The sequence below is a fragment of the Abramis brama genome (genome assembly GCF_963993115.1).
Source record: "Abramis brama genome assembly, chromosome: 24".
NCBI classification, from domain to species: Eukaryota; Metazoa; Chordata; class Actinopteri; order Cypriniformes; family Leuciscidae; genus Abramis; species Abramis brama.
Genome location: NC_139986.1, coordinates 1,750,001 through 1,777,735, shown reverse-complemented (window position 1 = coordinate 1,777,735; position 27,735 = coordinate 1,750,001). Strand labels below are relative to the sequence as shown.

The 27,735-nt window shown below is 39.0% G+C and overlaps 2 protein-coding genes across 2 annotated transcripts in view; both read right to left on the bottom strand.

Moving 5' to 3' along the window:
- The window catches only part of stk17a (serine/threonine kinase 17a), a 51,089-nt gene extending 42,246 nt beyond the window's left edge, over positions 1-8,843 (bottom strand). Inside the window, exon 1 of the mRNA XM_084103242.1 lies at positions 8,701-8,843. The gene's annotated coding sequence lies outside the window, so the exon portion shown is untranslated. The remainder of the gene's footprint in view (positions 1-8,700) is intronic.
- A 952-nt stretch (positions 8,844-9,795) lies between these two features.
- Positions 9,796-27,735, bottom strand: part of hecw1a (HECT, C2 and WW domain containing E3 ubiquitin protein ligase 1a) — a 98,756-nt gene continuing 80,816 nt past the window's right edge. The window contains exons 18-29 of the mRNA XM_084102909.1: positions 27,716-27,735; positions 25,811-25,894; positions 25,327-25,433; positions 23,812-23,926; positions 22,567-22,680; positions 22,288-22,440; positions 21,675-21,773; positions 20,688-20,817; positions 19,839-19,985; positions 19,617-19,731; positions 16,627-16,825; positions 9,796-12,972 (exon numbers count right to left, since the gene is read on the bottom strand). The exon at positions 27,716-27,735 is cut by the window's right edge and continues 77 nt beyond it. Of these exons, the coding sequence (XP_083959035.1) occupies positions 12,861-12,972; positions 16,627-16,825; positions 19,617-19,731; positions 19,839-19,985; positions 20,688-20,817; positions 21,675-21,773; positions 22,288-22,440; positions 22,567-22,680; positions 23,812-23,926; positions 25,327-25,433; positions 25,811-25,894; positions 27,716-27,735 (1,395 nt within the window). The 3' untranslated portion in view covers positions 9,796-12,860. The remainder of the gene's footprint in view (positions 12,973-16,626; positions 16,826-19,616; positions 19,732-19,838; positions 19,986-20,687; positions 20,818-21,674; positions 21,774-22,287; positions 22,441-22,566; positions 22,681-23,811; positions 23,927-25,326; positions 25,434-25,810; positions 25,895-27,715) is intronic.

Genomic DNA, 27,735 nt, shown 5'->3' with positions numbered 1-27,735 from the left:
TGGGAGTGTTTGTTATGTTTCTGATGCACGATATATCGGCCACCATATCAGTATCGGCTGATATATGTTCAGTTTTAATGTTATCGTTATCGGCCCGATAAGAAAATTTAGCCGATATTTTAAAGCCGATAAATAATGTATTAGGGCTGAAACGATTCATCGATTAACTCGATTACAAAAATTCCTCGAGGCAAAAACTCTGCCTCGAAGCCTCGTTAAATTCCTATGACGCGCAGGGATCTGATTGTTTCACACGGACCGTTGTTCAGTGTTCAGGAAGCACACCATAGCGCGTGATACATTTTGAATTTAGTTGGCGCAATGGCGGAGAGTAAAGATGTCCATAAACGGCAGAGAATGTCTAAAGTTTGGGATCGCTTCCTTTCAGCGTCGCTGAAACAAGGTAACGATTCTGTCCCCCGCATTTCTTTTGACCCAGCGCCAATATTCACGCCCGTGCCGAAGCCTATACATTGATGTTCGCTGATTTTAATCCCATACTGTATTTGTAATGATGTCGTGATGCGGTTTGACTAGATACGATGTTTAGCTTTGATGTTTTTAAGTAGTAAACGTATTCACGTTCAATTGCAAGAGAGTATAGCCTAAAAAAAAGAACCCCTTCACACACACACACACACGCACCCTCGTCTCTCTCACGCGCCAGTCAGACCAATTGCGGCAATGCATCACATATGCTTAAACTTTTATGTAGCCACGCAACAGTAATTTCAGCATGCATTCACTGTATACACCGGGACGTGATGGAGGAGCACATATTGTATTGCAGTCTTTGCGAGGCCTTGTTTGTAGGCTATGTCACGTCTGCCAAATAGTTACAGACAACAACAAAAAATGAAACTCCCCAGCCTGCTTCTCCAAATCCACTCTTACTTTTGGGGAAGACATAATCGGCTACCAAAGTAATTGAGCATAGAACATTTTCAATTAACAAAAAAATATAATACTACAAAACGTGCTAATATACTTCAGCTAGGCTAAGTGAAAAACAAAATGCTGTTCTTTTTCTATTTAACAAAAACATTCCCCTTTTCAAAGCTACACATTTTTTTTATATAAATTGTATACATTGTGTACCTGTTTGGCTTGATATTTTATATTCATTTCATTTATTTTTGTTCTCCGGTGGGTAATTTGCAGAAGGTGCAATCCTTTTTTTGTTGTATTAAGAAGACAAAACTAAGGCCAAATAGCCTTTACTATTTAAGTTTGTATTCATAGTTTTACATGTTATACATGTTTTACAGTATAAAGTTGACTTAACTGTATTGTTATATAATTGTTGGCACTGGCACTTATAAACACTAAATGGGTAAAAATTACAATAAATGGGTTTAGTTTTGGAGTCAAATGTTGTAGTTGGAATAAATACCTCTGGTTTTTTGGTTGTTTTTTTTTGAGAAATAAAAGCCAAATGCTTGATCATTTTACAGCCACATCATTTTCGTTATGCATTATTTGTTTTGGTTGTTTAAAAACACAATTTTTTTTTTATACTCGATCGATTAAGTGCTAGATTAATTGATTACAAAAAGAATCGATAGCTGCAGCCCTATAATGTATTATTTCCTTCAGCTGAGACGCTTCAGATGCCACTGTTCAACATTAAGGGTTTGAATTGCTTGAAATATGATTGGAATCACTTCAAAAAGGAAAATACAGTAAAGTGCAACATGTGCAGCGCAAGTCTGTCATATCATATAATATATAACATTATAATCGTGTGTTTGGGACGTGGCTTTTAATGGTGAGTCTTTTGTTTTTGTAATCAGGCTCTCAAAAATTAGATAAAAATTTGGATTTTGATTTATCAGCCAATTTATCGGATTTCAAATATCAAGAATTATCGGTTATCGGGCAAATTTTCATATCGGTGCATCCCTAGTTATGTTTTGATTTAGGATTATGATTTCCAGGCATTTTTCATCCAAATTCACTTTTTTTCATGGGCGTTTGTCCGCGAACCCACTAAATTGACTTCCTTAGGAAAGCAATAGCACAGGCTGCACAATTTGGCATATCACTCATGTCAAAGTTGAATACTTTAGGGCTTTGTTCTAAAAAGTGGGCAAAATCTAGCTGGTATATAGACATTGGTGAGGCAGGAAGTTTACACTGGCACTCAGATCATCATTGCCTCTTTCTGACACTCGAGCACTAAAAGGGCTTCAGGAACAAACTTGGCTTTCGCATGACATCAGCGCAGCCGCTACTGTTTCCATGGAGCAGATGTGGCCACCGGGCTCTCAGACCCGTACAGCATGAATGGCACGGCAATGATGTCATGGTATCCCATTCGGCTGTTAGAGCCGGGATTCTCTAGAAAAGAGAGCAGAAAAGTCTGGGAAACACAAAGGAAAAACAATCTGTAAATCACACTGCACAGACCCGTCAATCAAGCGGCAGAACTCACGCAGAGGCGAAAGAAGCCCCAGAGATTTCTGGAAGACGGGTGAGAGATTCTCCGCTGATGACGTGCTGCTAAAGACAACAGTGAGACCGTGGTGTCATCCGCTCAGACACAGCTAGCACATCCCGCACAGAGCTCAGCGCTAGAGCCGGACTGGGGACGATCGAACACACTCAAACATCTCATAACGTGGTGTTCTGGAGAAGCTCAGCTTCGGTTTTAAATCACTGCATAAGTGGTATGCATTTACAGTTAATTTAGGGGTTTAAAATGACATCTTTTTAACACTAGCAAGCAAATTGTACATGGCACACTGCCATTAACGAGTCTGTGACACGTCATTAAGAAACTTGGCACGTTAAATGTCGCCCAAATGTTTAAAAATTACACTTCTCATTTTACATGGAACTCTTCCTATCAAACATCTCAGGCCGAATCTGCAGGATGTGTTTCCTTACAGACGTTTGTTGATCTAAAGTACCTGGGCCAGGGTACCCCAGGACACTTCAACTTCAATTCAAGGCTTTTTAAGACCTTTTTAATACCATTTCAAATGAAATTCAATGCCAACTTCGTACCAATTCCGACAGAAGTATGAGGGGAAAATGTCAAATCTGTATACATTTTAAACCCTAAAAAATAATTATGTACAAGTAGACTACTCGAATTAAATAAAACATTTTATTTAAATAATCAGTCATATTTAATACGCAGCAGTGTTGTAGCGCACGTGTGTAGGCCCATGTTAATTTTGGCAGCCATTTTTGATTTAGTTACTCTTCATCTTCAGATGAAAATGCTTATTGGTCTTAGTCACATTTGAGTCATTCTGCCTTTCATAGTTTTAGTTGACGAAATGTGTTTGCATTTTTTGTCAACTTTTAGTCATTACTTTTAGTCAAACTGCAGTAACTTTTGGTAGCTATTTTATATGTAGTCTTTAGACAGAAAATGTCATAATTATTCTCTCTAGGCCAATTCAATTAAGCTTATGAGAAATTAAAATTAAGCTAACAGGCTGTATTGACATTGCACTCTTTAGCAGAAGCACTTGTGCAATTCTACATATCCCTTTTCCTTAGTTCTCCAGTTGTTTAGAGTGCCGTACCCCCTGGTACCCCAACTCTTCCACATCTTTCCATTAAGGGACAATATTTGCCCCATTTAATCGATTTTTCCATTTCATTTTTCACCTTTATAATACCTTTAAAAAATAAATAATGTTCAATAAATATGCAATGTTAAAAAACGTTTAATATTAATAGAAATATGATATTAAAATCGCCAGTAGGTGGCGGTAACTCATTGTCTTTGTCAAAGCCACAGATTTTGTTGCAAAATAGAGCAATAAGCCTGACAATACTGTTTAAAATGTAGTACATCACTTAATGTTACCCCCTTTTTTTTCCACTGTTGTATAAAATCAATGTCACATTTGAAATCGTGTGGATAGTCGGGAAACATTGCATTCTTGCTCGCATAATGATCAACATTAAAAACACTGCTGTATATCAGCCTGCATTTTGATCGCAGATTTAGTCGCACAAACAGCGCAAGCGGCTCGTGACAGATCTTCTCAAATGAAGATCGCTGAACTCCAGCTTGTCTGTGTTTTCAGATCATCCGCGCTTCTTCAATAATGTAGAGAGAGCGCGCGTGGATGGTTGTGGCCAGATACTACTGAAAAGACCGGGTAGAAAACATGTTAACAGAAAAGCTCTGCTTAGTAACCATCGTAACGGGTGCGCACGCTTTCGCGCGTTCTTCTATGACGTGGAGCGCGAGGTGCACTCAACGTTACGCGACTCATTTTTAATTAGTCTACATTAGTAACAGTTAATTTTGTTACGGTATGAACTTAATCATAGAAAAGGCAAAAAATCAAAGACTTTTGTAACAAAATCCAAGACTTTGTATACCAAATTCAAGGCTTTTAAGACCCCGCGGGTACCCTGGTGTGGGCGTTCCCGAAGCACAGTGGCGGAGCAATGCAGTGTGGCGGCCCTGCAACTGACCGTTCGCAAAGACCCGCCCCTTTAGTTACTGTTGCTATGTCCGACAAGCCACGCCCCTCTCACGCCACACCATGTTCTCACAGTGAAACACACATCGAGGAGCAGAGAGGACGCTGACAACACACTGACACACAGGACAGACCAGGGTACTTTTGACATAAAACAAAGTCTCAACTTTCAAATTTGGTAATTTTTTAACGAAATGTAAAAAATAAATAGCGTTCTGTGTCTCTTTAATGTGTCTGACAGATCGCTCAGTTAAAGCCGCTCGTGAACCGATCATCTCTTCCTTCTAGTTCATTTATAGCATCAAATAAACATGAATGAACATCAGAAGGAATGTTGTTTTAACCGTGGAAAGACTGTCAGGACACTCCGTTCTTCAAGTTCTAATCCTCCAACGTTAATCTACTAACTCTCCTGACCACTGTGCCGGACAAAAATGGCAGATGGCGAATTATGATTGGTCAGATCGCCTGTCAATCAAACTCCCTGCGAAGGGTCAAGTGTCCACATCTGAGCCTCTATAAACCACAGCACTGCTCCGGTTTCAGCGGAGACTCGTACGCTTCAATCTTACAGAGGCATCTCGGAACATTGTCTCAAATAGAGACGCTGTGATTACTTCCCAGACACGCCAGACCTGACATTCATTTTAAAAAAGTGAATTTGAATGTACATTCATTTGCAAAAACATTTCAAAGTGTTCATTTAGGCAAAATAAATATATTATATTTTAAATATAAATATATATTTTTTATTATATTCAGAGAACATCATAATTGTGTGCTTGTGACGTGGCTTTTAATGATGAGACTTGTTTTTGTAATCAGGCTCTTAAATATTATATACAAATTTGGACTTAGATTTATCGACCAATATTATCGGCTTTCAAATACAAAGAATTATCGGTTATCAGTATCGGCCAAAATTTTCATATCGGTGCGTCTCTAGTGAACAGCACGGAAAAATGTATCTCCCTTTAGGGTTTGCATAAATTTTAAGTGTTAAAATGAAATACAAATTGTTGAATGCATTAAATGTAAGAGTAAAATGAGTGTGCACAATGACACATCCAATATGTGCACACATCGGTCATCCTTACAAAATTTGATTTATATCGCAATAATTGTGTGCATATAAATGTGGTTACTCCCTCACTTTGTGAGCACAAAAATACAAAAATAATCCTTAGGAGTCCCTGTCTTTACAAATCCTGATTCGCCCCCAGTTAACATAAGATCAAATCCATGGAATTAAAATTCAAATATGATCGTATGAGGGTTTTATGAATGATTTACAAGTTGAACATTTTTGGCACTCTTAAAAACTCTCAGTATGCCAATAATCAGACCAAACCTCTTAGTCCACTCTGGAACCTAGATAACCTTAACTACAGTAAACTATATATAACTAATTCACCTAGCCTAAATATCTGCTGTGCTTCAAAAACAAATTGATGTTTAAACTTTACATGTTCCTAGATAAGCTCATCCAGTTTCAGCGGTGATTGGGTCTGAATTATAACTTTAGTGCATGGGTGATTTATAACAAAACTACTCTACTAACGGTCAATGATATTTACTCAGACACTCGTCAGTCTTGCTGTCCTGGTGTAAGACTGTTTGGGCTAACTAGACTCTAAATGGCAATATCAAGGCTAATCTGATTCTCAGGATGGAAATCAGACTCATTACCCTTTTGCCAGCCACTGAAATCAATCACTGAAGACTGTGGAAATGGCCATCAAAATAACAACCAATCACATCCCTGAAATCCAAAGCTATTCGAGTTTACAAGGAAGCAGATGCACTGTAAAAAAAAATTGTTTTCATTATTTGTAATCACAACTTTTTATCTTTAGTCAAATCAACTTAGATAATTAATGTGGTTCAGATAACATCATATTTAGAGTTTCTATTGATTAAACCAATCTCCTTCGAGGATTAGTTCACCTCAAAATGAAAATTTCCTGATCATTTACTCTCCCCAATGCCATCCAAGATGTCTTTCTTTCTTCAGTGGAAAAGAAATTACGTTTTTTGAGGAAAACATTTCAGGATTTTTCTCCACACAATGGACTTCAACGGTCACCAAATTGTTGAAGTTCAAATCAATGCCGTTTCAAAGTCTCTGCACGATCCCAGCTGAGGAATAGGCTCTTATCTGGCGAAACCATCGCTCATTTTCTAAATAAAATTCAAATTTAGATACTTTTTAACCACAAATGCCCATCTTGTACCATCTCTGAGATGCGCCACGCATTACGTCATCACGTTGGAAAGGTCATGAAAAAAATAAAAATAATAATAAATTAAAACAAAGATGTCGGACGATTTTGAAGTTGGAGGAGAAAATGAGATGGAATTTTTCACCCTTCCCGACCTTTCTGAACCGGAGTACACAGACAAATAACTTAGATAGATGACGTGACGCGTGACCTTTCCAACGTGAGACTTTGAAACTGCACTGATTTGAACTTCAACAATTTGGTGACCATTGAAGTCCATTGTGTGGAGAAAAATCCTGAAATGTTTTCCTCAAAAAACTTAATTTATTTTCCACTGAAGAAAGAAAGACATCTTGGATGGCATTGGGGAGAGTAAATGATCAGGAAATTTTCATTTTGAGGTGAACTAATCCTTTCATTGCATTTACTCAATTGTTTCATTTCAATGAACTCAAAATTTTTAAGGCAACCCAGTAACTTACTTTTTTAAGTTAAACCAACAATGGTTGTTTACAGTGAGAGATTAGTAGAACATGCGTCACATGAACTAGTCACCGATTTGTCCTCTCTCTTGCTTGTTTACACTTGAACGGGTGGTGGCAGACATCCAGACGTTCAAACCTTCGTCCATTAATCCTGATGTGTTTTGCAAACAAACGGATCAGATAACCTGCTGGTATCACATGTACGAGAGTTTGTCTTGTGTGACTAATACAACTTAATTCTGGGAGCATTGAAAAATTAACAAACTATTAAAAAAAAGACTCTCTAGCGATTACTTGCATTTCACACTTAACTTCAAGTCCATCATGCAAAAGCTACAGTCAATGTCCCGTTTGTGGATTAGCCCTACATCTCAATCAGAACTGCGTTGGTATGGAGAAATTAAAGCTAGCTGTGCTGCATTAGGCATAAAATAATACACCCAAATCTTTTTGTGCTTGCATTGCATATACTCGGAAACAAGAGTAACAGTGAAACCAGAGCAGGGTTTTCATAGCGTTGAACTCCTAGAGACTTGGCAAAGGAACACCACCAACAATACTGTGCCCTGTATGGCTTAAAACCCTGGCATCCATACCAGTGCCATCAAATGTTTTCCCATTCTGTGATCCAGCTTGAGTACATTAATGCACTGCATGCCAAAGTTTATGGGGTGTTTCATTAAATGTCTCTCACAGGAGAAGATCAATGCATCTGAAAGACATCTAAACGGCAAAAGCAATGCCAAATCACACTTACAAGCATAGATGTATTTTAAGTCACGCATCACACTTTTAGCAACAAGATTGCACTGCATGCAATGGCAGATCCATATAGGAATACACAGGGAATCTTTAGTGTAAACATTTTCAATCCACATATACTGTATATTACCCAGACACTTGATATAGCATGCATGGCAAAAACATTTCTCGAGAATTTATTCGTGGTTTTAGCATTTATTAAGCATCAAGTTCCAATTAGAAGACAACATTAATACTTAAGAATCCAAAAAAGGCACAATTAAACCTTTTCAGGGAAAGATTATATATATATATATATATTAGGGCTGGGAAAAGATTAATCGCGATTAATCGCATCCAAAATAAAAGTTTGTGTCTACGTGATATATGTGTGTGTACTGTGTATAATTATTTTGTATATATAAATACACACACATATGCATGTATATATTTAAGAAATATTTGCATGTATATACTGTATATATTTATATATAATTTATATTATATATACATTTAACAATAACAAATATTTCTTAAATATATACATGCAAGTGTGTATTTATATATATACAAAATAATTACAAGTACAATTACAATTACATTATAATATATGCACGTGCATCAGATTAAAAACACAACTTCTGATTTGACTGACATAAACACAGTCAGGTAGACAGTTTAAGACGGAGAAAGTATATATATATATATATTTTTTTTTTAATGTTTTTAATTATTATCCAACGAACTTTAGTAGTAACGTTATACAAAATGTACATATTGACGGAAGTAGTGTCTCACCTGCCGAGCTCTCTCCCGGGGATGACGTCATAGCGCTCGGTGAACGGCTCGCTCCGGATCGCGGTTCGGATCTCGCACAGTAACCCGGACCGGTTCTGACCCGACTCACAGCGAACACGGCTCCTGGACTCGCTCGTTCGTGGACATTCAGGAATCATAACGGCTGCTGATCTGTTTTATCGCTGTACTTATACCTGTGTTTTACCTGCAAGCCCAGTCCACTTTATACAGTGAGCCGAATACTATCACTCGACCTCGCTTAATAACACAGTTCCTCTCGCTGAATTTAGACCGAACATGGAAACGTGTCTAAAATATCAACTGTTGATACTTTCATCTTCGGTTAAAAGTCCTCCTGAGTGAGTTTAATGTTCAGACGGTGATGAGAACAGCTTTCCTCCTCTACTCGCTCCTGCTTCTGTGTGTGTGAGTAACTGAAGTCAAGCTGCTTCTCGCACTCCAGTCGCCGGGGCAACGGGCGTGATTGACAGGCCTTTCCACCAATCACGATCAAGCACTTGCCGGTGGGCGGGAGGAGGTTCTCCTTGAATGACATTCGTCCAATAAGAGACGACCAATTGATTAATTAATACAATTTCTCTTACAGTTATAAAAAGACTGACGTTGGGCTTATTGTGAGAGGACAATTAAATCGTTGAATGTTCTGAATTTATACATTATTTATACATACACGTTTACCCAGTTAATGAGGACGTAATACGGGCTTTTATTCTTAAATCTAATCATGCATTTTTATTTTATTTTTTATTTTATTTTGGGGGGAGAGTTTAATTCAGACATTAAAACTTATTGTGGTGTCATTGCAAAAATGTGCACTTTATCTGATAATAAACACCCTATGTTTTATTATAAGATTTTGCTCTTATTCTGTGCGATTTAAAATAGGCTCTATGTTTAACACACACACACACACACACACACACACACACTCACTGAAGAGTGCTTGTTGATGGGATTCTTCCCAACACTGGAGCGAGTGAGGCCCTCTAGTGCTCGAACTGGAGTAGTTATGAATGGATTGTTTTGTAGCAACTCACCACAGAAGTGAACATAAGTAGGCCAATGCATACGACATACAACAAAATGATTGTTTATTGACATTTATGTACAACAATTTGGGGCAAAAGCAAAGTCTGTTCACCTCGAACAAACTGACATCAGGAAATTAGGCTGATATACAGTAATTAGTATTCATAAATATGTATATTTACATTTTCATTAACAATTGAAATAATTTTCATTGGGTTTTCATATGCAATTTCATGAATTTATATTGAACTCAAATACAAAAAGAATATAAAATACAAAACTGCCAACAAATAAAAAATGATAAAAATGCATCGTTATAACATCATCAACTGAGCATTGTACAACAGCAAACGGTCAGATAGTCATTTCACAATCTCTGTCAATAAGTAAAACAAGTTACGCTTGATAGTATGCGTTTAATACACAGATTCAGTTTCAGTGGACATCCTTCTGTCAGGGGAACGGGTTCAGAGTTCATGACAATAACTGCAATGATACACACTATCATAAAGCCTGCATGCATTAAATGCTCCGGACATGATGACTGTGATTATCAGAGAGGCTGCAAGTGTCCAACAAAAATGCAAATAAAAAAGCACCACTTAAAGACATTGCATACATATTAATAATATTACAAAATCTGGTTATCTGGATCTTGTTGCCTGTAGTAATTTTATAAATATGACTCAAAGTCTGTTTGCATTTAGTTTTACAGTTACACTTATGAGGGAAAACCAACTCATGTTTGTAGGACTTGTATGATATAAATCATACATATGCATCATTAAGAAGAAGATTTTTGTTTTATTAATAAAGATAAACCTGCAATATAGAAGGTGGAGGTGGGGGCTTAATAAGTTTGTCATAAATATATTCCAAGCATTTCAGAGAAATATTGTGAATGAATCCAATGTTATTGTCAGTGTCATTATTATATGAAGCCCTAAAGAAGAGATGTGTCTTTAAGAAGCATTATTTAAACTATAGCGAGTTATTTCTCCTGTGGCCACACGAACCCTGCAGACAGAGCGTTCTGATTGGCTTAGTGTTAGTGTCACTAATTTGATTGCACAATAAAGTCGCTTACATAACTGTCGAGTGAGCCTCCACGTGTGCTCCCTGACGCCAGAGGAGACGAGGACTTGAGTTTGACCATTTCTACTCAAAAACAGAATCTTTTTAATGACACCAACAGATTTTGAGGCATGTGATTAAAGTAGGCACACTATATTCTCATGTCCCCTGCAGTGTGTGTGCAGTTCAGGGATTATAAGAAAGCAAATCATTTGCTGTGGTTTGGAGTTCAGCCGATGATATGAGCATTGGTCAGTGGCTATGTTCGGATTGCATACTACCCATATTATTTATGCAGCATACATAACGACAACATACACACACACACATACATCACCCGTATGATGTTTTACATCGGCTGCAATGCACATTATATACCTAGAGCACACTGTGTGGAGTATTGTATCCCATAATGCAATGCGCCAGTGAACTGATCATTCTGGCAAATTTTCATTTTCACACATTTAACTATTTCTGATATGATAACATGCTAAATTATTAAACATGCAGAGCGTTATGATGTGTGCCATAAGCATTGCATATTAGTGCACTTCTGAAGTGCTATATGTTGCATATTGTGTAATGTTTCACATACTACATTACCTTCATAAAATACTGACTGTGTGAAGTACAGTATATAATGTGCAGTATTTCATAAGCAATATGGGTTACGCTTTATTTTAAGGTGTCATTGTTATTATGAAATGATATCTTTAAGTACTCTGTAATATTAATTAAAAACATGTACTATTTACTATAGGGTTAGGGTAGGATTAGGGTTTGGTCGAGGGTTAGATGCATGTTATTATGCATAATTTACTACGGTAAGTACATGTAACATGTAACAATGACACTGTAAAATAAAGTGTTACAGCAATATGTTAGTATTCCATTTCAAACACAGCCAGGCACTGAAAATCCCAGTTCACCTCATTTTAAGGGAATAGCCAATCAGAGAGGAGATGTCGGGGTGGGCGGGGCACAAACTAACGCTCAAACTAAGATTATTCTCACACACACGGTTTAAAGGTTTCCACACATGCCAGCATGATGAAACTCAGTTGCCATATCAACACTATTTAGAGAGAAAAATTGCGGCAAAATTACAGAATCTTCGGATGATACTGAACATTAACCAAAAGTAAAAGTAATTTTTTTACTTATGTTAATTGTTCATCTCTGTCTTTTGTGTTTATTTAAAATGAAAGAAATCTGATATTATTTTAATCTTATATCTGTTATTTAATAGTTGTTTAATGCTAACAGCAGAAACACTATCCGGGTTTAAACCCCAGTTGCTCAGGTGGGGCATGTTGTCACACTGTTACAATGAGCCCCTATTAGAACTATGATATTCTATTCTATACTTTTATGAATTATATTGAGAAACCATGAGAAAAAGGTGAATAAAGACTGAGTGTCAATGTTCAGAAATTATTAATTATTATTATGTTTTGAAATATGCTGTGTTTTGCAATGTGTTTGTTGTCAAACTCAAAAATTCGATTATTTTTAATGATTAAAAAATGACAATATTTTATATGAAAAGGTTAATTGTATTTTATTGACAAAATATTTTAGTTAGTCTTGTATATTTTTTTATTAGATTATATAACATTTTAATCTGTCCTATGGTCATGTTTTATTTCACTTCAATTCTTTCAGGGTAAATCAAGAAAAAAGTATATACTGTATTAATGAAACAAAACCACATGTGTGAAATGAATATGGGAAAAAATAACTGAAAAAAGTGTAATGTTGTGCCCCGCTCTCCCTGATAACCAACAGAATGACGAGGAGGACGCGAGTGCGATTTCACTATGGCATACATGTGGCCTTTGACCCCAAACTCCCGCAAATACAGAAAAGTACTATATATCTTGTATTTTAGTGCAGAAACATGCTATTTCAAGTCATTTAAAAACAAAATGCCCAGATGTATTTACTTTAAAAATCTCTAAAAAGTGGCTTGAGTTATTGAAAATAAATGTATTTACAGTAATTAAAATAAAAAAAAATCTATTCTCCATCAAGTCTCACTCCAGACCGAAGGTGCTGGTCTCCTCCACGGCCGTCAGCAGCTTCTCGTACAGCATCGTGTGCGATGGATACGGAGGCAGATCCAGACGGTTGAAGCATGTGTGAGCCCTGCAGGACACACAGATACAGGGGTCAAAGGTCAAGAGAGATCTCATCCTGGCCTCTGAGTTAATAGGCGACTGAATTTCTGACAAACGTTCCCCATCTCCGCCCCAGCAAAGCATGTGAAATTCTGTATGTGAGTGAGGCATCTGTGTCCTCTCCATCACACCGGCCTTGTTTAGCTTCGGCTGCTGACGCAGTCCTTTTGTGTGCCAGACCAACCGGGAGTTTTCAGGATGACACTGTAACACTTTACAGTAAGGTTCATAAGTTAACTAACAATGAGCAATACATTTATTACAGTATTTAATCATCTTTGTTAATGTTAGTTAATATAAATACAGCTGTTCATTGTGTGTTCATGTTAGTTCACAGTGCATTAACTAATGATAACAAATACAACCTTTGGTTTTAATAATGTGTTGGTAAATGCTGAAATTAATATTATCTAAGATTAATAAATGCTGAAGAAGTATTTCAGCGCGTTTTCACACCTGAGAGTCCGAACCAAAGTTTATGTTTTGATCAAGCGGCAACCTCCCCGTCTCTCTCTTGAAACCAACACGGAAGTGAGTTAAACTGCAATTCGTCGACTGGCCGCTTGAGGCTGGTGTCAGAAGTGAGTCAAATCTGCATCTCCCCCATGTTAAAATGACAAATTTTACAGCAGAAAAAAACGTGTTTACAGGCTGGTGTCTGTATGTGGCTTTGGTCTATACAGCTAAGTTTGCCCTTCATGACAACTGTGAGGGGGGTGAATGTTTTTATAACTCATCCGTTTAGTTGATTAATCCTTAAAGTTCTGCATAATTAAGGGTGTGTCCACATTTGAGTGACAGGTGGATTGCCGCTGATGTCAATGCTAGCCGTTTGTCTGCTGTTACTAGCCGTCACTTCACCTCAGCAAGTGTTGCTGTTGAACTTGCTTTCTCTGCAGTGTTTGTGCTTTTTTTCGGGATTATTTCATACAATTGAATACACCCATTACTTCGCCCACAGCTTTGGATTCCGTCGTTGTCGTTGAGTATCGTTCGAGAGAACAACCAGCGCTGTATTTCAGTTTTCCTCTGTGAACATGCACTAATGGATGTCTGACAATTTCGTTGCTTTTTGGAGTTTTCAGATTTAAAAACGTCAATAAAGGCTCGTTCGTTCTGCTCTCACGGAACAGATGGATTATAATATGCTTATGTACCGTCAGATGAAATCCTGCAGGCGTCGGCGCTTCTCTGTCCATGCAATAAATGCACATCCATGAATGAGCGCGGATTTTCTAGCGCATTTACTTGAACTTCATAAGCAATATATCTATGGTTTAACCCATTTGAGAGGCGGCCAAAATCAGAATTTAAAATGGACTGAATAAGCTCTACGAACTTGACGAGCGATGCCGCGCTGACGGACCATAGACTATAACGTTAAAAAAAGAGTGACTGACATGTAACGTTATGCACATAAATCACTGTCACACACACTCTCTCAGAGTAATATTAAGTTACTGCATAATACATGTTCAACTAGCAGAATAGTACAGAATCACGATACACAGTCTCACTTGTAGCCATGTCTTTTAACTATTACAATATTTTGAAGGGCAAAAATAGGAACTTTTAATTGGCTTTACATCATCAATTGTCACTTTAGCACAAGGCCCTGTGCAGTCGCAGACTTGGTACTGTCAGTAGCATATAGCATTACCTCCCCAGCCTGAGCTAACTCGATCACGTCGAGCTAGGTGGTGAATGGTGATTTCAGATAGGCTCCTCAGCTCCACTCACGCCCCGCCTCTTTCTGTTATCCGGGAGTGACGCAAGGCCAAGATGGCGACGGCCGGCTCCGCCCAATTTAGGCTTCAAAAATGCTCTTCAGAAACCTACGGGTGACGTCACGGACACTACGTCCATATTTTTTTACAGTCTATGGTTTTGATACATTTCATAAATTCGGTTAGTTTTGGTTTGGTTTCACATTTCAATTATACGAGCGCACTAATGAACTTTACATGACGTACTTGCGTCCTGTCGTCATCATCTATGTGGGCTGCATCTTAACATTGATTGGTTTGTAAACGGACGTGCGTCTGACGTCAGCGTGTTGTCAATTCGGCGGGTGACTTTGGCAAGAATGAATGAACAGACACATACAGATAATCCGAAAGTCCGAACCAAACGAACCAAACCTTTGTTCAGTTTGATCCGGACCAAGACTACCTCTTTTCGTCGGACAAAATTTTGTCAGTTTGGTCCGGATCGTGGTCCGGGGGAGTTTTCACACCTGTAATTTTAACTTGGATCAAACTGAAAAGTCCGAAAATCTGGACCAAACAAGGTAGATGTGAAAGGGCCCTAAGGTAGTTAACTAGTTTACTAATGAACCTTATTATAAAGTGTTACCGATGACACTTTTTCATCTCGGTTACCTTTACTTACGAGTCTCTGTAGTATGATAAGGCTTAATGGGGGTTTCCTTCGCTGTTGTGATTGAATTGCACGTTAGGTAAATGCAACATTAAGCTTATAGACGACCACACAAAGATCTGTTGGTTAAAGCACTAATTGGGTGATGGTGTCCTAAAAACATCCATTAAAGGGTTAGTTCACCCAAAAATGAAAATTCTGTCAGTAATCACTCACCCTCATGTTGTTCCAACCCCGTAAGACTTTCATTCATTAAGATATTTCTGATTAAATCTGACAGCTGTCTCACTCCTCCATAGGCTTCTAGGTAATCGAGATCTGCCATCCCAGAAAAGTTAGTAAAGACATCGTTAAAATGGATAAACTTAAGGTTGAGCCACTGTAGTCACTTGGACTATTTTAACAATGTCTTTACTATCTTTTCTGGGCCGGCAGATATTGATTACAGAGAAGTCTATGAAGGAGTGAGACAGCTCTCAGATTTAATCAAAAATATATTTTTTAAAATTGTGTTCCAAAGATGAACAAAAGTATTTTCGAACAAAAGACAGAATTTCATTTTTGGGGGAACTAACCCATTAAGCTCTGTGCTTTTCATTTCACGTCTCTCATTTGTTTCTTTTCACATGAGAAAGAAGTACGACTGTCAAATATAAATGGAAATGTAAGGATTTAAAAGCACTCCTTCAGTCAATTCTTGTTTTAAAATGAGAAATAATATTCTTTCTATGAAATGTAAGCTATGAGGAATGTAATGGCAAAAATCCTTTGGTTTTTAATATTCCGCCCAGGTCTCTGAGATCCTGTGTAGCATCTCTAATAAAACACATATGCTAGTCATCTAAATGGTAATGTGCTCTGAAAAGTTGACAAAACAAACTTTTAGCAAAATATGCACATTTTAAAATCTTCTCAACAGACCAATAATGTTCAAAACATCATCTTTAAAGAGGCATATAAACATTTTTGTATCTGGAATGAGAACATCTCATTCTAAAGGTTAGGATTATGATTTTTCGGTAGTACTACAGGACACTGTGAATGTATATTAGATCCATTTGTTGTTTGCTGTTGGGTTTTTAGCATTTGGACCCAGAAACAGAGACAAGTTTCATGTCAGACTTAACAATTGGTGAGGAACAGGGTTTGAAATTTACCTTTTCACTCACCGGCCATTCAGAACTTCTACTAGCTCCCCCAAAAAGAAAGAAATGACCCAGATAGTATCTCATGCAGTGTATACCTTGGCAGAGAGGTTATCTTTCCCCACTTCTCGATGCAGAAGCGCCTCAGGCCGTTGCTCCCCCTCAGCGCTGCGAATCCCTCATAGGGGACACTGGACGTGCCCGTCACGAACTGGAGCAAACGCAGCCTCTGCTCATTATTGAAGCGCTCCACCGCGGCCCAGAACCAGCGCATCACAATGTGTCCATCATGGTAACCTGGAGGTTCATAGAGATACCAGTAAAGTTTAAGGTGAAGTGTGTGGTTTATGTGACACTAGTGGCACCTAGTAGAATTGCATAAATAATGCCACATTTTCAAACCACTCTGCAAATGGCCCTTTATGGCCCAGGTGCATGATGATGTTGTACTGAAGTAGAATGTTATTGTAGCGTCACTAGCGTGTTTCATCCTAATGCCCCGTTCACTTGTTGACGTGTTCATGACCTGTTTAATCTTTGAATGTCTAAATGCAATTAATTTTGGCTTGCACTTCTGTAACCAACGCTGGATGTCTTTTCACATGTAATGCGTCAGTCATGGTCCCCCACTAGGTAAACACCCTCTGGCCCCGCCTGCTACAGTAGCCACGCCCCAATCTCTCAGCTTCCTACAGTAGCCACGCCCCAATCTCTCAGCTTACTACAGTAGCCACGCCCCAATCCCGCCGCTTCTTACAGTAGTCACGCCCCAAACTCTGTCTGCTACAGTAGCCATGCCCCAATCTCTCAGCTTACTACAGTAGCCACGCCCCAATCCCGCCGCTTCCTACAGTAGCCACGCCCCAAACTCTGTCTGCTACAGTAGCCACGCCCCAAACTCTGTCTGCTACAGTAGCCATGCCCCAATCTCTCAGCTTGCTACAGTAGCCATGCCCCAAACTCTGTCTGCTACAGTAGCCACGCCCCAAACTCTGTCTGCTACAGTAGCCACGCCCCAATCACTCAGCTTACTACAGTAGCCACGCCCCAAACTCTCCGCCTGCTACAGTAGCCACGCCCCAAACTCTGTCTGCTACAGTAGCCACGCCCCAAACTCTGTCTGCTACAGTAGCCACGCCCCAAACTCTGTCTGCTACAGTAGCCACGTCCCAATCTCTCAGCTTACTACAGTAGCCACGCCCCAAACTCTCCGCCTGCTACAGTAGCCACGCCCCAATCTTTCATTATTGATTGAGTTGAAAAGAGATTGACAGATCTGAGCGGAGGGCTCTCAATGAATGGAGGGCTCAATGTTTACATTTTTGGGGAAGATACTAATAGTAGTCAATGAACAATAAACTGGGTTAAGATAATTTATTTAACATTAAAAAAAAAATCTTGCATACTTCACATTTAAACACCAATATGTGGATGTCCAGTGCACTATAAAGCTTTGTCCAAAATCTAATAGTAAGTTGTCTACTGTGGGAAGCGATTTCGGACACAGCCCTGAAGACCTTAAAGGGATACTCCACCGTCTTTTCATATTAAACTATGTTATTCCCTTAACTAAAACGAGTTGATACATACCTCTCTCGTCTCAGTGCGTGCACTCAATCGCTCTGGCGCGCGGCGAAACTTTGTTCACTCAGTTCATTCAATATGGGCCAAGCAGAGAAGCTACCAAACACCTCCACGTTTTCCCTATTTAAATACAGTTACTCGCGTAGTGTAACTCGACCTAGGACGGTGACACAAAACAAAACGTTGCGCTTTTCTAAGCGTGTAAAATGGATAACTATATTGTATGGCGGAATACCATAGCAAGTGCTTATGAGCACTTCGACTTGGCGGAGTAATATCTTCACTAGAGGGAGCGGGGGCCGGTGAGAGGATTTTTCACGAGTGAAGATATTACTCCGCCAAGTCGAAGTGCTCATAAGCACTTGCTATGGTATTCCGCCATACAATATAGTTATCCATTTTACACGCTTAGAAAAGCGCAACGTTTTGTTTTGTGTCACCGTCCTAGGTCGAGTTACACTACGCGAGTAACTGTATTTAAATAGGGAAAACGTGGAGGTGTTTGGTAGCTTCTCTGCTTGGCCCATATTGAATGAACTGAGTGAACAAAGTTTCGCCGCGCGCCAGAGCGATTGAGTGCACGCACTGAGACGAGAGAGGTATGTATCAACTCGTCTTAGTTAAGGGAATAACATAGTTTAATATGAAAAGACGGTGGAGTATCCCTTTAATTAGCTGGTAACGGTCTTTTTAGTTAGGGCTGGAGATAAACTCCAGCAGTGGCCCTTCAGGAGCAGGACTGGAATGGAGTATAATTTTAGCATGTTACTAAGCTAACAATGGCATTATTATAAATAGCACACAAAAATATTGGGTAAAGTAGTCCTTTTGTTATCCTTCCCAATAGCGAATACAGAAAATAGACAATTTTGTCTTTACTGGCCTTGTCATAATATATTCTGTGAACGATTTCTCCATTAAGGAAACTAACTCAGAGTTTGGTTGAAACAATCTCATTTAAATTATGTAAAGTATAAGAAGAAAAGAGAATGTGTCCTACTAAAAGAGGCCCTTCATGGGTCTCTATCTGAATGTGCATAGGCTGTGCAGGAAAAGTCAACAGAAGACTCCAGAGCTTCAAGTGAGGTCATCTCAACACTGTGAAACCACTACACCGCAGGGTTATATGAAATTCTACAGGGCTCACCCGTTATGCTTTCAATGTCAACAGCTCCGTTCTAAGTAATGAACTGCAATCTAAACAGATGGGATACTTGTTTTGGCATTTGCGGTGGGGTAAAATACTATTGACCCTCCATAGTAATTCACAGCAGAGGACCTAAAAGAAAAGTGAAACCACTTCACATGGAACAAATGGTAAGCCTGAGCAATCAAGCGTCTAATCACTAACGAAGACCATGTGAACATTTTTCTCCAGTAATTAATGATTTATGGACAGTTTTGAGCATTTCTGGAGCTATATTGACAATATAACCTACTGTTGACAGAGTAGTTCCCATGTCATTTTTGTGAATTTTTAAAGACACAGTAGGCATCCGCTCACCTCCTCTATATTCTGTGTTGGATCTCCAGTCGTTCAAATCGATCTCAGCCGTTCCTGCAATGACCAACTCCAGCTCCCGAGCATCGAACACTGAAACCAGACGGGAGTCTACGACCTGCATCGTTAAAAGGTACATCTGACATTCAAATATCTGAATCTGATTAGTAAATACTCGTTTCACTAAACCTTTGTGTAGACTGGCTACTATTCAAGCTGACGTACCTCATAGAAACCTCTTACAAGGGCTTCGGTCTGCTGCATAACCCCCCTCTCCACCCTCCATCTTGCCATTCGCTCAATGTATTCCTTCTTGTTCTTCTCTGTAACTTGGATGCTGGAGCCGCCCGACTTCAGTTCCCTCTCCGTCACCTGTCAAACATCGTAAAAGAGTTTTAAGGGTTGGGACAAACCTTTGTTGCAGCAGAAATAATGTTTATAATTCAAAGTATTAGAGACATGGCAGGTTAAAAAGAATTGATGCACCCTCAGCCACCTTTTTGTTCTAAAGGTGAAGTGTGTCATTCTTTAATGTTAAAACATTTATCCCAGATTAATATAAGTAACCATAAGTAAGCCAGGGTTGTCCAAACCTGCTCCAAGAGGGCCAAAGTCCTGCAGTTTAGCTCCAACTTGCCCAAAGACTGGACGTTTATAGTGAATCTTGATTAGCTGGTTCAGATGAGTTTAATTAGGGTTAGAGATAAACTCTGGAGGACAGTGAAGGAGCAAGAATGGACAACCCTGAAGTATTGAGCAGATCAACTTGAAGTAACAAATACCGAAGAGCGTAAACCCATGTTTCTGGTCCTGGAGCCCCCACTGGGATTGAGAAACACTAGTGTAAACACATGGTTCGGTTTGTTTTGGTGACCCCGACGTGCCATCCTTTACACCTTTAGCACAACTGGTAACCAGGTTTGGTTTGCTGTAGGTAATGGAGATGCCTGAGAGCGAGACTCAACTCTCAAGTTTCTTCAGTACTGATCAATGATCATTATCACTGCAGGCATTTTGGTAAGACACATGAAAAACATTCAAGGTGCTTTAAAAACAGACTGAATTATCCAGCACCTGTCCAAAGACCTCCTCGTTGACGGTAAATGTTAGATCCAGGATGTCAGTGATATCGTTGTCCTTCATCCATTGTAAGCTCTGGTGGAACTCCTCATCCAGGAATTCCAAATCACTCAAATCTGTCACTCTATGGACCATATAACACAGACATCCAATCAAACAACATCATTCTAAACTCTGCTGAAAGTGAACCCCGGGTATTAAGACTTGTATGGCTTGATCTAATGTAAATGATGTCTCCTACTGAAATATTTAGTAGAAAACCCATGAAAGATTAACGTTATTTTAAAAATCCACATCGTTTTATACATATTTTGGACAATGGGAGGGGCGCCATTTTTGGTGCGCAATGCATTCTGGGTCGATGACGTCAAATGGTTGCACTAGGTGAGCTACTGGCGCTACCTGTTGCTATTTTTACTGCAACACAACTCAGAATATAAAAAACAGATATGTTTTAGTAAGAGACATAATTTACGTTATATTAAGCCATATAAGTCTTAATACCCGGGGTTCACTTTAAGGCTGGAATACACGTCACGACACTGCCCACGTTCTTGCCCCGATTTACAGTCTGGACAAGTTGAGGCTAGATGCCTAAAGGTCAGAGAGAGTCTACAGATTTGAGTTCACATATTTCATAGTGAAATACATCATATTTAATAGAAAATTGCATCATGATTGCATAGACTATGATTCCATTCAGTCAGATGATATAAAATATGTTTGATATTTTGAGCCAATTTTAGAAAAAAAATTAATTTGTCATGTCTCTCCTAGGAACGAGGTGCATGTTTCTGTGCGAGTATGTTATGTTCATAATGACCTGAAAGTCAGCTAGTGTCGTTTAGTGTATGAAGCCCAGTTATTCCCTGGGTCATTAAGTGTGTGATATGTAGTGTTTTAAAAATCTGTTCAGAAGTCGTATAGTGTGTTCCAGCCTTTATGGTCTCATCTTGACACTAAAATACCATTGCTACTCACAGTCTGAGCAGGGCCTTGTAGAAAGGACGGGTGAAGAAAGCATCCAGTAGATACTGGTGGATCAGAGCCAGACCCAAAATACGGCCACTGAAACGGAACCTGTGAGGGTCCAACAAAACATTTATTCATATCATAATGTTCTATACATGCTCTATTGTAATACATCCTGCTTTTGCTACAATTTCAGCCTTTACAATTTCTTTCCCGTGTGGATAGGGCTTGAAAGTCAGACACCGTGACTTGAGCCAACTTTTAAATTCATTTCAATTTGTGAATTTGAACACTGACATTCACCAGACGTGTCCTTAGCTTGGATAAAGTTCAAGGCAAACTTTGAGAATTTGTCTTTGTATTTAGTTTCCTAACGCTATAATTTACTCAACAAGAGGGCCGTTTTCCCTGTCAGTCAAAATCCCGAAATGAGAGACGAAACAAAGAAGTAGTGTGACCGCTTCTACATGGCTTTCTCTCCAGCTGACCAGAAGGCATGCGATTCCTCAACCACAGACCACATCAACCCGAGAACTACAGAGCTGAACTTCAAAAACATTCCAAGTCTAAGCAGCAGTAATTAGGGATACGGATAGATAGTAAGGTAGAAAGAATTTCTCACCATTCCAAATGGTTCTCCACAAATGCAGACATGGGGCTGATCTGCACCATATACGTGTCATTGGCCGAGTACTCAAACAGACCGTAGTACGGGTTAAACATCTCCTGAGACAACAGGAAGAAGAATTCCCGTGACGGGCCGCTGTAGTCCAAACTACGGAGAACACGAATGCGATATGTTAGATCAGTTTAGAGTGCAAATTCAGGTTTGAGTTGATGTCAAGAGCCTGCGTGTGAACGAGTGTCTCGGTCTGTCGTGACTGCAGTGATGTTCTCTCACCCTTCCTCTCCCACAAAGGCGATGTAGAGCTTGTTTCTCTGGAGCTCTTTACGGGAGTAGGCCATCACTTGATTAAAGGTGCCTTCCAGTAAATGTTCCCTTCTGATGATGAGCCTTGAAAATTAAACCGTTTCAAAATCAATGTAAATCATATGCTGAGGTATCTATCTATCTATCTATCTATCTATCTATCTATCTATCTATCTATCTATCTATCTATCTAACTATCTATCTATCTATCTATCTATCTATCTATCTATCTATCTATCTATCCGTTTGTCTGTCTGTCTATCTATCTATCTATCTATCTATCTGTCTGTCTGTCTGTCTGTCTGTCTGTCTGTCTATCTATCTATCTATCTATCTATCTATCTGTCTGTCTGTCTGTCTATCTATCTATCTGTTTGTCTATCTATCTATCTATCTATCTATCTATCTATCTATCTATCTATCTATCTATCTGTCTGTCTGTCTGTCTGTCTGTCTGTCTGTCTGTCTGTCTGTCTATCTATCTGTCTGTCTGTCTGTCTGTCTATCTGTCTATCCGTTTATCTATCTGTCTATCTATCTATCTATCTGTCTGTCTGTCTGTCTGTCTGTCTGTCTATCTGTATATCCGTTTATCTATCTGTCTATCTATCTATCTATCTATCTATCTATCTATCTATCTATCTATCTATCTATCTATCTATCTGTCTGTCTGTCTGTCTGTCTGTCTGTCTATCTATCTATCTATCTATCTATCTATCCGTTTGTCTATCTATCTATCTATCTATCTATCTATCTATCTGTCTGTCTGTCTGTCTGTCTGTCTGTCTATCTATCTATCCGTTTGTCTATCTATCTATCTATCTATCTATCTATCTATCTATCTATCTATCTATCTGTCTATCTATCTGTCTGTCTGTCTGTCTGTCTGTCTGTCTATCTATCTATCTATCTATCCGTTTGTCTATCTATCTATCTATCTATCTATCTATCTATCTATCTATCTATCTATCTATCTATCTATCTATCTGTCTATCTATCTGTCTGTCTGTCTGTCTGTCTGTCTGTCTGTCTGTCTGTCTGTCTGTCTATCTATCTATCTATCTATCCGTTTGTCTATCTATCTATCTATCTATCTATCTATCTATCTATCTATCTATCTATCTATCTATCTATCTATCTATCTATCTGTCTGTCTGTCTGTCTGTCTGTCTATCTATAGCACATTCATAATGAAAAACCCGCAGACACACTTACTTAATCTTCCCGGGCCCCTGACCGTAGCCTTTAGCCTCCAGCTTTCTGTAAAAATTGCGAAGTTTTGCCTCAAAGTCCCTGCGGTACGGAGCCGGCGCTCTGGCCCTCTGCAAGCCTGTCAGAATACACAATCCCAGTGCAGATCATTACACATCGGCCTATATATATGAACATGTCCTTATGTGAAAATGTCTTACAATTAATTAAAATGAAATAAAAGCATGTTTTCATAGGCAAGAAGCCAAAGAAAAGATTCATTTAATACGACTAAAATTTCTAGGGCCATCAAAGAGAAAACAACAAAGCAAATGGAGCCGGAGCAGAATCATGCTGTGAAATAATTTTAGTTACACTTTGAGCTTTCTCATCAAACACTAGCTATCAGCCGAACCGAACGGGCTCATTACACCAGCGCTATCAGCACAGCAGGACATCAGCACGGAATTAAGTCACTTTAACTCGTGTCTCACTGGAGTGTGAGTGTGTGAGATCAAGCACATTTCTGAAAGAACCGTCTTGACGCGAGGAATGACCAAGAGCCGCTGTGATTTGTTTAAACTGATGCGGGAACGATTACTCTCGCTGCTTTAGGGAAAAGCCTTTGCTGTGTTTTGGCAAGCAGCGCTACACACAACACACTGGCTCATGTTTCCACACACATTTAAAAGGGGCTTTTAAAAGAAAACTTAGACGTTAGTATCCAGATGTTTGCTACTGGGCGAAAGAATATTGTTTATTAAGATAATAATCAGACGGTGCCTGGTCTTTAACATGTACAATGCTTGTCTGTTTGTGGCTTTTAGTTTTAGTTTTTTTCACATGTTATTCAAGTTCTTCTCTATATCAGTGTCAGTGTTTCTGAACTCCAGAAACGCCTCCATTGTAGTCTTGAGTTTATTCCGGGAATGAACATGTCACAATATTCCTCATTATAATAATTCATACGCAGAATAAAGGGGCGGGGCCTGGTTGAGTTAGTTAGTAGTGTGTTAAACTGACGGTTATGATAAGGGGCGGGACATTTCCCAAACACGCTCGACCAATCACAACACACTGATCCAGCCGACCAATCAGAGCACAGTGTGCTTTTCAGAAGGAGGGGCTTCATAGAGACAGGAAGTAAACAGAGCGTTACTGACAGACTGGGAAGAGAGGAGCCGCAACAATGGAGAATATGAGGAGAATAATCAACATTCAAGCAGGAAAACATGTTCTAGTAGAGCCTGAAACAACACCAAGATATGAAAAATGGCACAATAGGTCCCCTGTATAGTAGACAAAAATATCTTCTAGCACATCTATACTCTTTCTCTTACATGAAAACGGACCAAAAATATTTATGCCTTTTCTTGTATAGGCAGTTTTTTGTTGGCTACAAAGCTAGAACTATCAGTAGTTTCAAAAATTCTAGGTGTAGCTACCTGTTGCCCTCCTAAATGATCTTAAACTAACCCAATTATAAAAGTCATGCGATTAAAGACTAAGTGATTTCTAAACCCTTGGATGTGATCATACCAGGTGAACTCTGAGGCGAGGATCCAGGAGAGCAGCGAGGAGAGAAGCTCAGGCCGGGGTGGAAGGAGTGAGATGGGATATACGACATGATCTCTTCATCAAATAGACTGCATGACAGAGAAGAAAAACACTCAGATGTACAGATGGTGGTTTGGCTAATTTAGATGTGCATAAGAATGATTTCTGACGGATCATGTGACACTGAAGACTGGAGTAATGATGCTGAAAATTCACAGGAATAAATTACACTTTACTACACTATATCTATTATTCAACAGTGTGTTAACTGTGTGGACTAGTTGATTGAGCCACTTATTTCCAGTCTCACATGTTGGTCCATGTGAGTCAAAGTGTCTTTGTTTGAGGAGTGATCTGAACCAAACACTGAGGATTGTGTTCAAAGACACGGCTTGTGGTTTTGCATTTCAACTAAAACATGAAAATCATGCACAACTTCCCCTGCAACACACTGCAGTCACTGTACCTTAACAGCATGACCAGGTCGGCGTCACATGACAGCTTTTCAACACCTTGAGGACCTTCAGTCCTGATGTAATGGATTTTCTCCCTGAGAGAAAACACGTAAGAAGACCCAGAAGAAGCATGAAAACATTCACACAATCTCACATTTCCACTCTCACACTAATGGAATGTTAATTGTTTTTAAAGTAACAGTAATGCACATGTTGAATGGAATTATAGTGTGCATTCAGGAGTGCTATTGAGATAACGATCAGCTTTCTGCATTAGTGATGCTGTAAATGCAAATTTACAAAGTCAAATGCTGATTCACAGTCACAAAACTTTGTTTTATGCATCTTTATCAGACTGTAACTGTATTTCTATATAAGCTTAACACATCATTGTTAGTTGTAATTTGTTATTTTTGTATTATTTATATACTGCCATTGTGGTAACAGTTTACAATGAGGTTCATTAGTTAGCATTATTTAATGTATTAACTAACATGAACTAACAATGAGCAATACATTTGTTACAGTATTTATTAATCTTTGTTAATGTTAGTTAATAAAAATACAGCTGTTTATTGTTTGTTCATGTTAGTTCACAGTGCATTAACTAATGTTACCAAATATAACCTTATTAAAAATATAACCTTATTTACCAAATATAACGTATTAGTAAATGTTGAAATTAATATGAACTAAAATGAATAAATAATGAAGAAGTATTGTTCATTCTTAGTTCATGTTAGCTAAGGTAGTTAATTCATGTTTAATAATGAACCTTATTGTAAAGTGTTACCGTTATTGTAATTTTATATTTTGTTTTCATTTTAGTTTAAGTTTTATTAATTTAGTAATAGAATGTGTCATTATGGATCTCTGCAGTCCCAGAATATTTTTTGCTGCTGTTACAGTGCTTTAATTTTCTTTGGCATAAAACGACTGGCGTTCTGGGACCTATTTAACTAAAACGCGTGCTTGAGTTATTGAGTCCCCATCAAGCTCTATAACCCGAGTTTGAGTCCAGGGGCCCTATTTTAACGATCTGAAACGCAAGTATCAAGCGCAAAACGCAAGTAGCTTTGTGGGTGGATCTCGGGCGCTGTTGCTATTATACCGGCGGGATAAATTACTCTTGCGCCCGACGCTAATCTAAAATGTGTTGGTCTGAAGTAGCTTCATTACTCATAGGTGTGGTTTGGGCGTAACGTGAAATAAACCAATCAGAGCGTCATCTCACATTCCCTTTAAGAGCAGGCGCGCTTGTTCCATGGCGGATTGCTATTATAACGGCGGATTTGCCAGGAGCGGTTCACCGCCGAGGAGACCGACGTTCTCGTCAGGGCCGTGAAACACAGAGAAGTGACATTGGGGATGGAGAAACACACCCAGATTAGCTTCGGTTAAACAGGCGTATGATAATTTGGGTAAATGTGTAAGCTAGGTTTATGCTTTTATAATAAACTATCTATCTATCTATCTATCTATCGTAATAATGTATGATTTGCAAAAATGAAAACTGCTGCGTCTGTGTGTAGATGAGAGAATCAAATTGTATGCGCGTTGTGCACACGCTACATTGATTATGGCCCTTAAAATAGCATATGAATAACGTGCAATGCACCACTGACTTTAAACTAGTTTTTTTCGGTCAGTGGCGGAATTGTTTTCTAAACCTGCAAAATAGCACCAGGGAACGTTTGCGCCGGAACACGCCTCCTCTTTGCGCTGAACCGCCCCGGGGAGCACAAGTGTATTTCTTAGTTAACCGACGTGTGTCTGTGGAGGGAAAAGTCTGCTGTGCGCGGGTGCAAAATAGGAATGAAACATGCGTCGGTGTACAAAGTCAATTGCGCTGAGTGCAAGATAGGGCCCCAGGTGTTGACAGACACTTGAAAGTGTGATTACAGAGACGGCCTCACCTGAGTGTGTGATTTCTGGC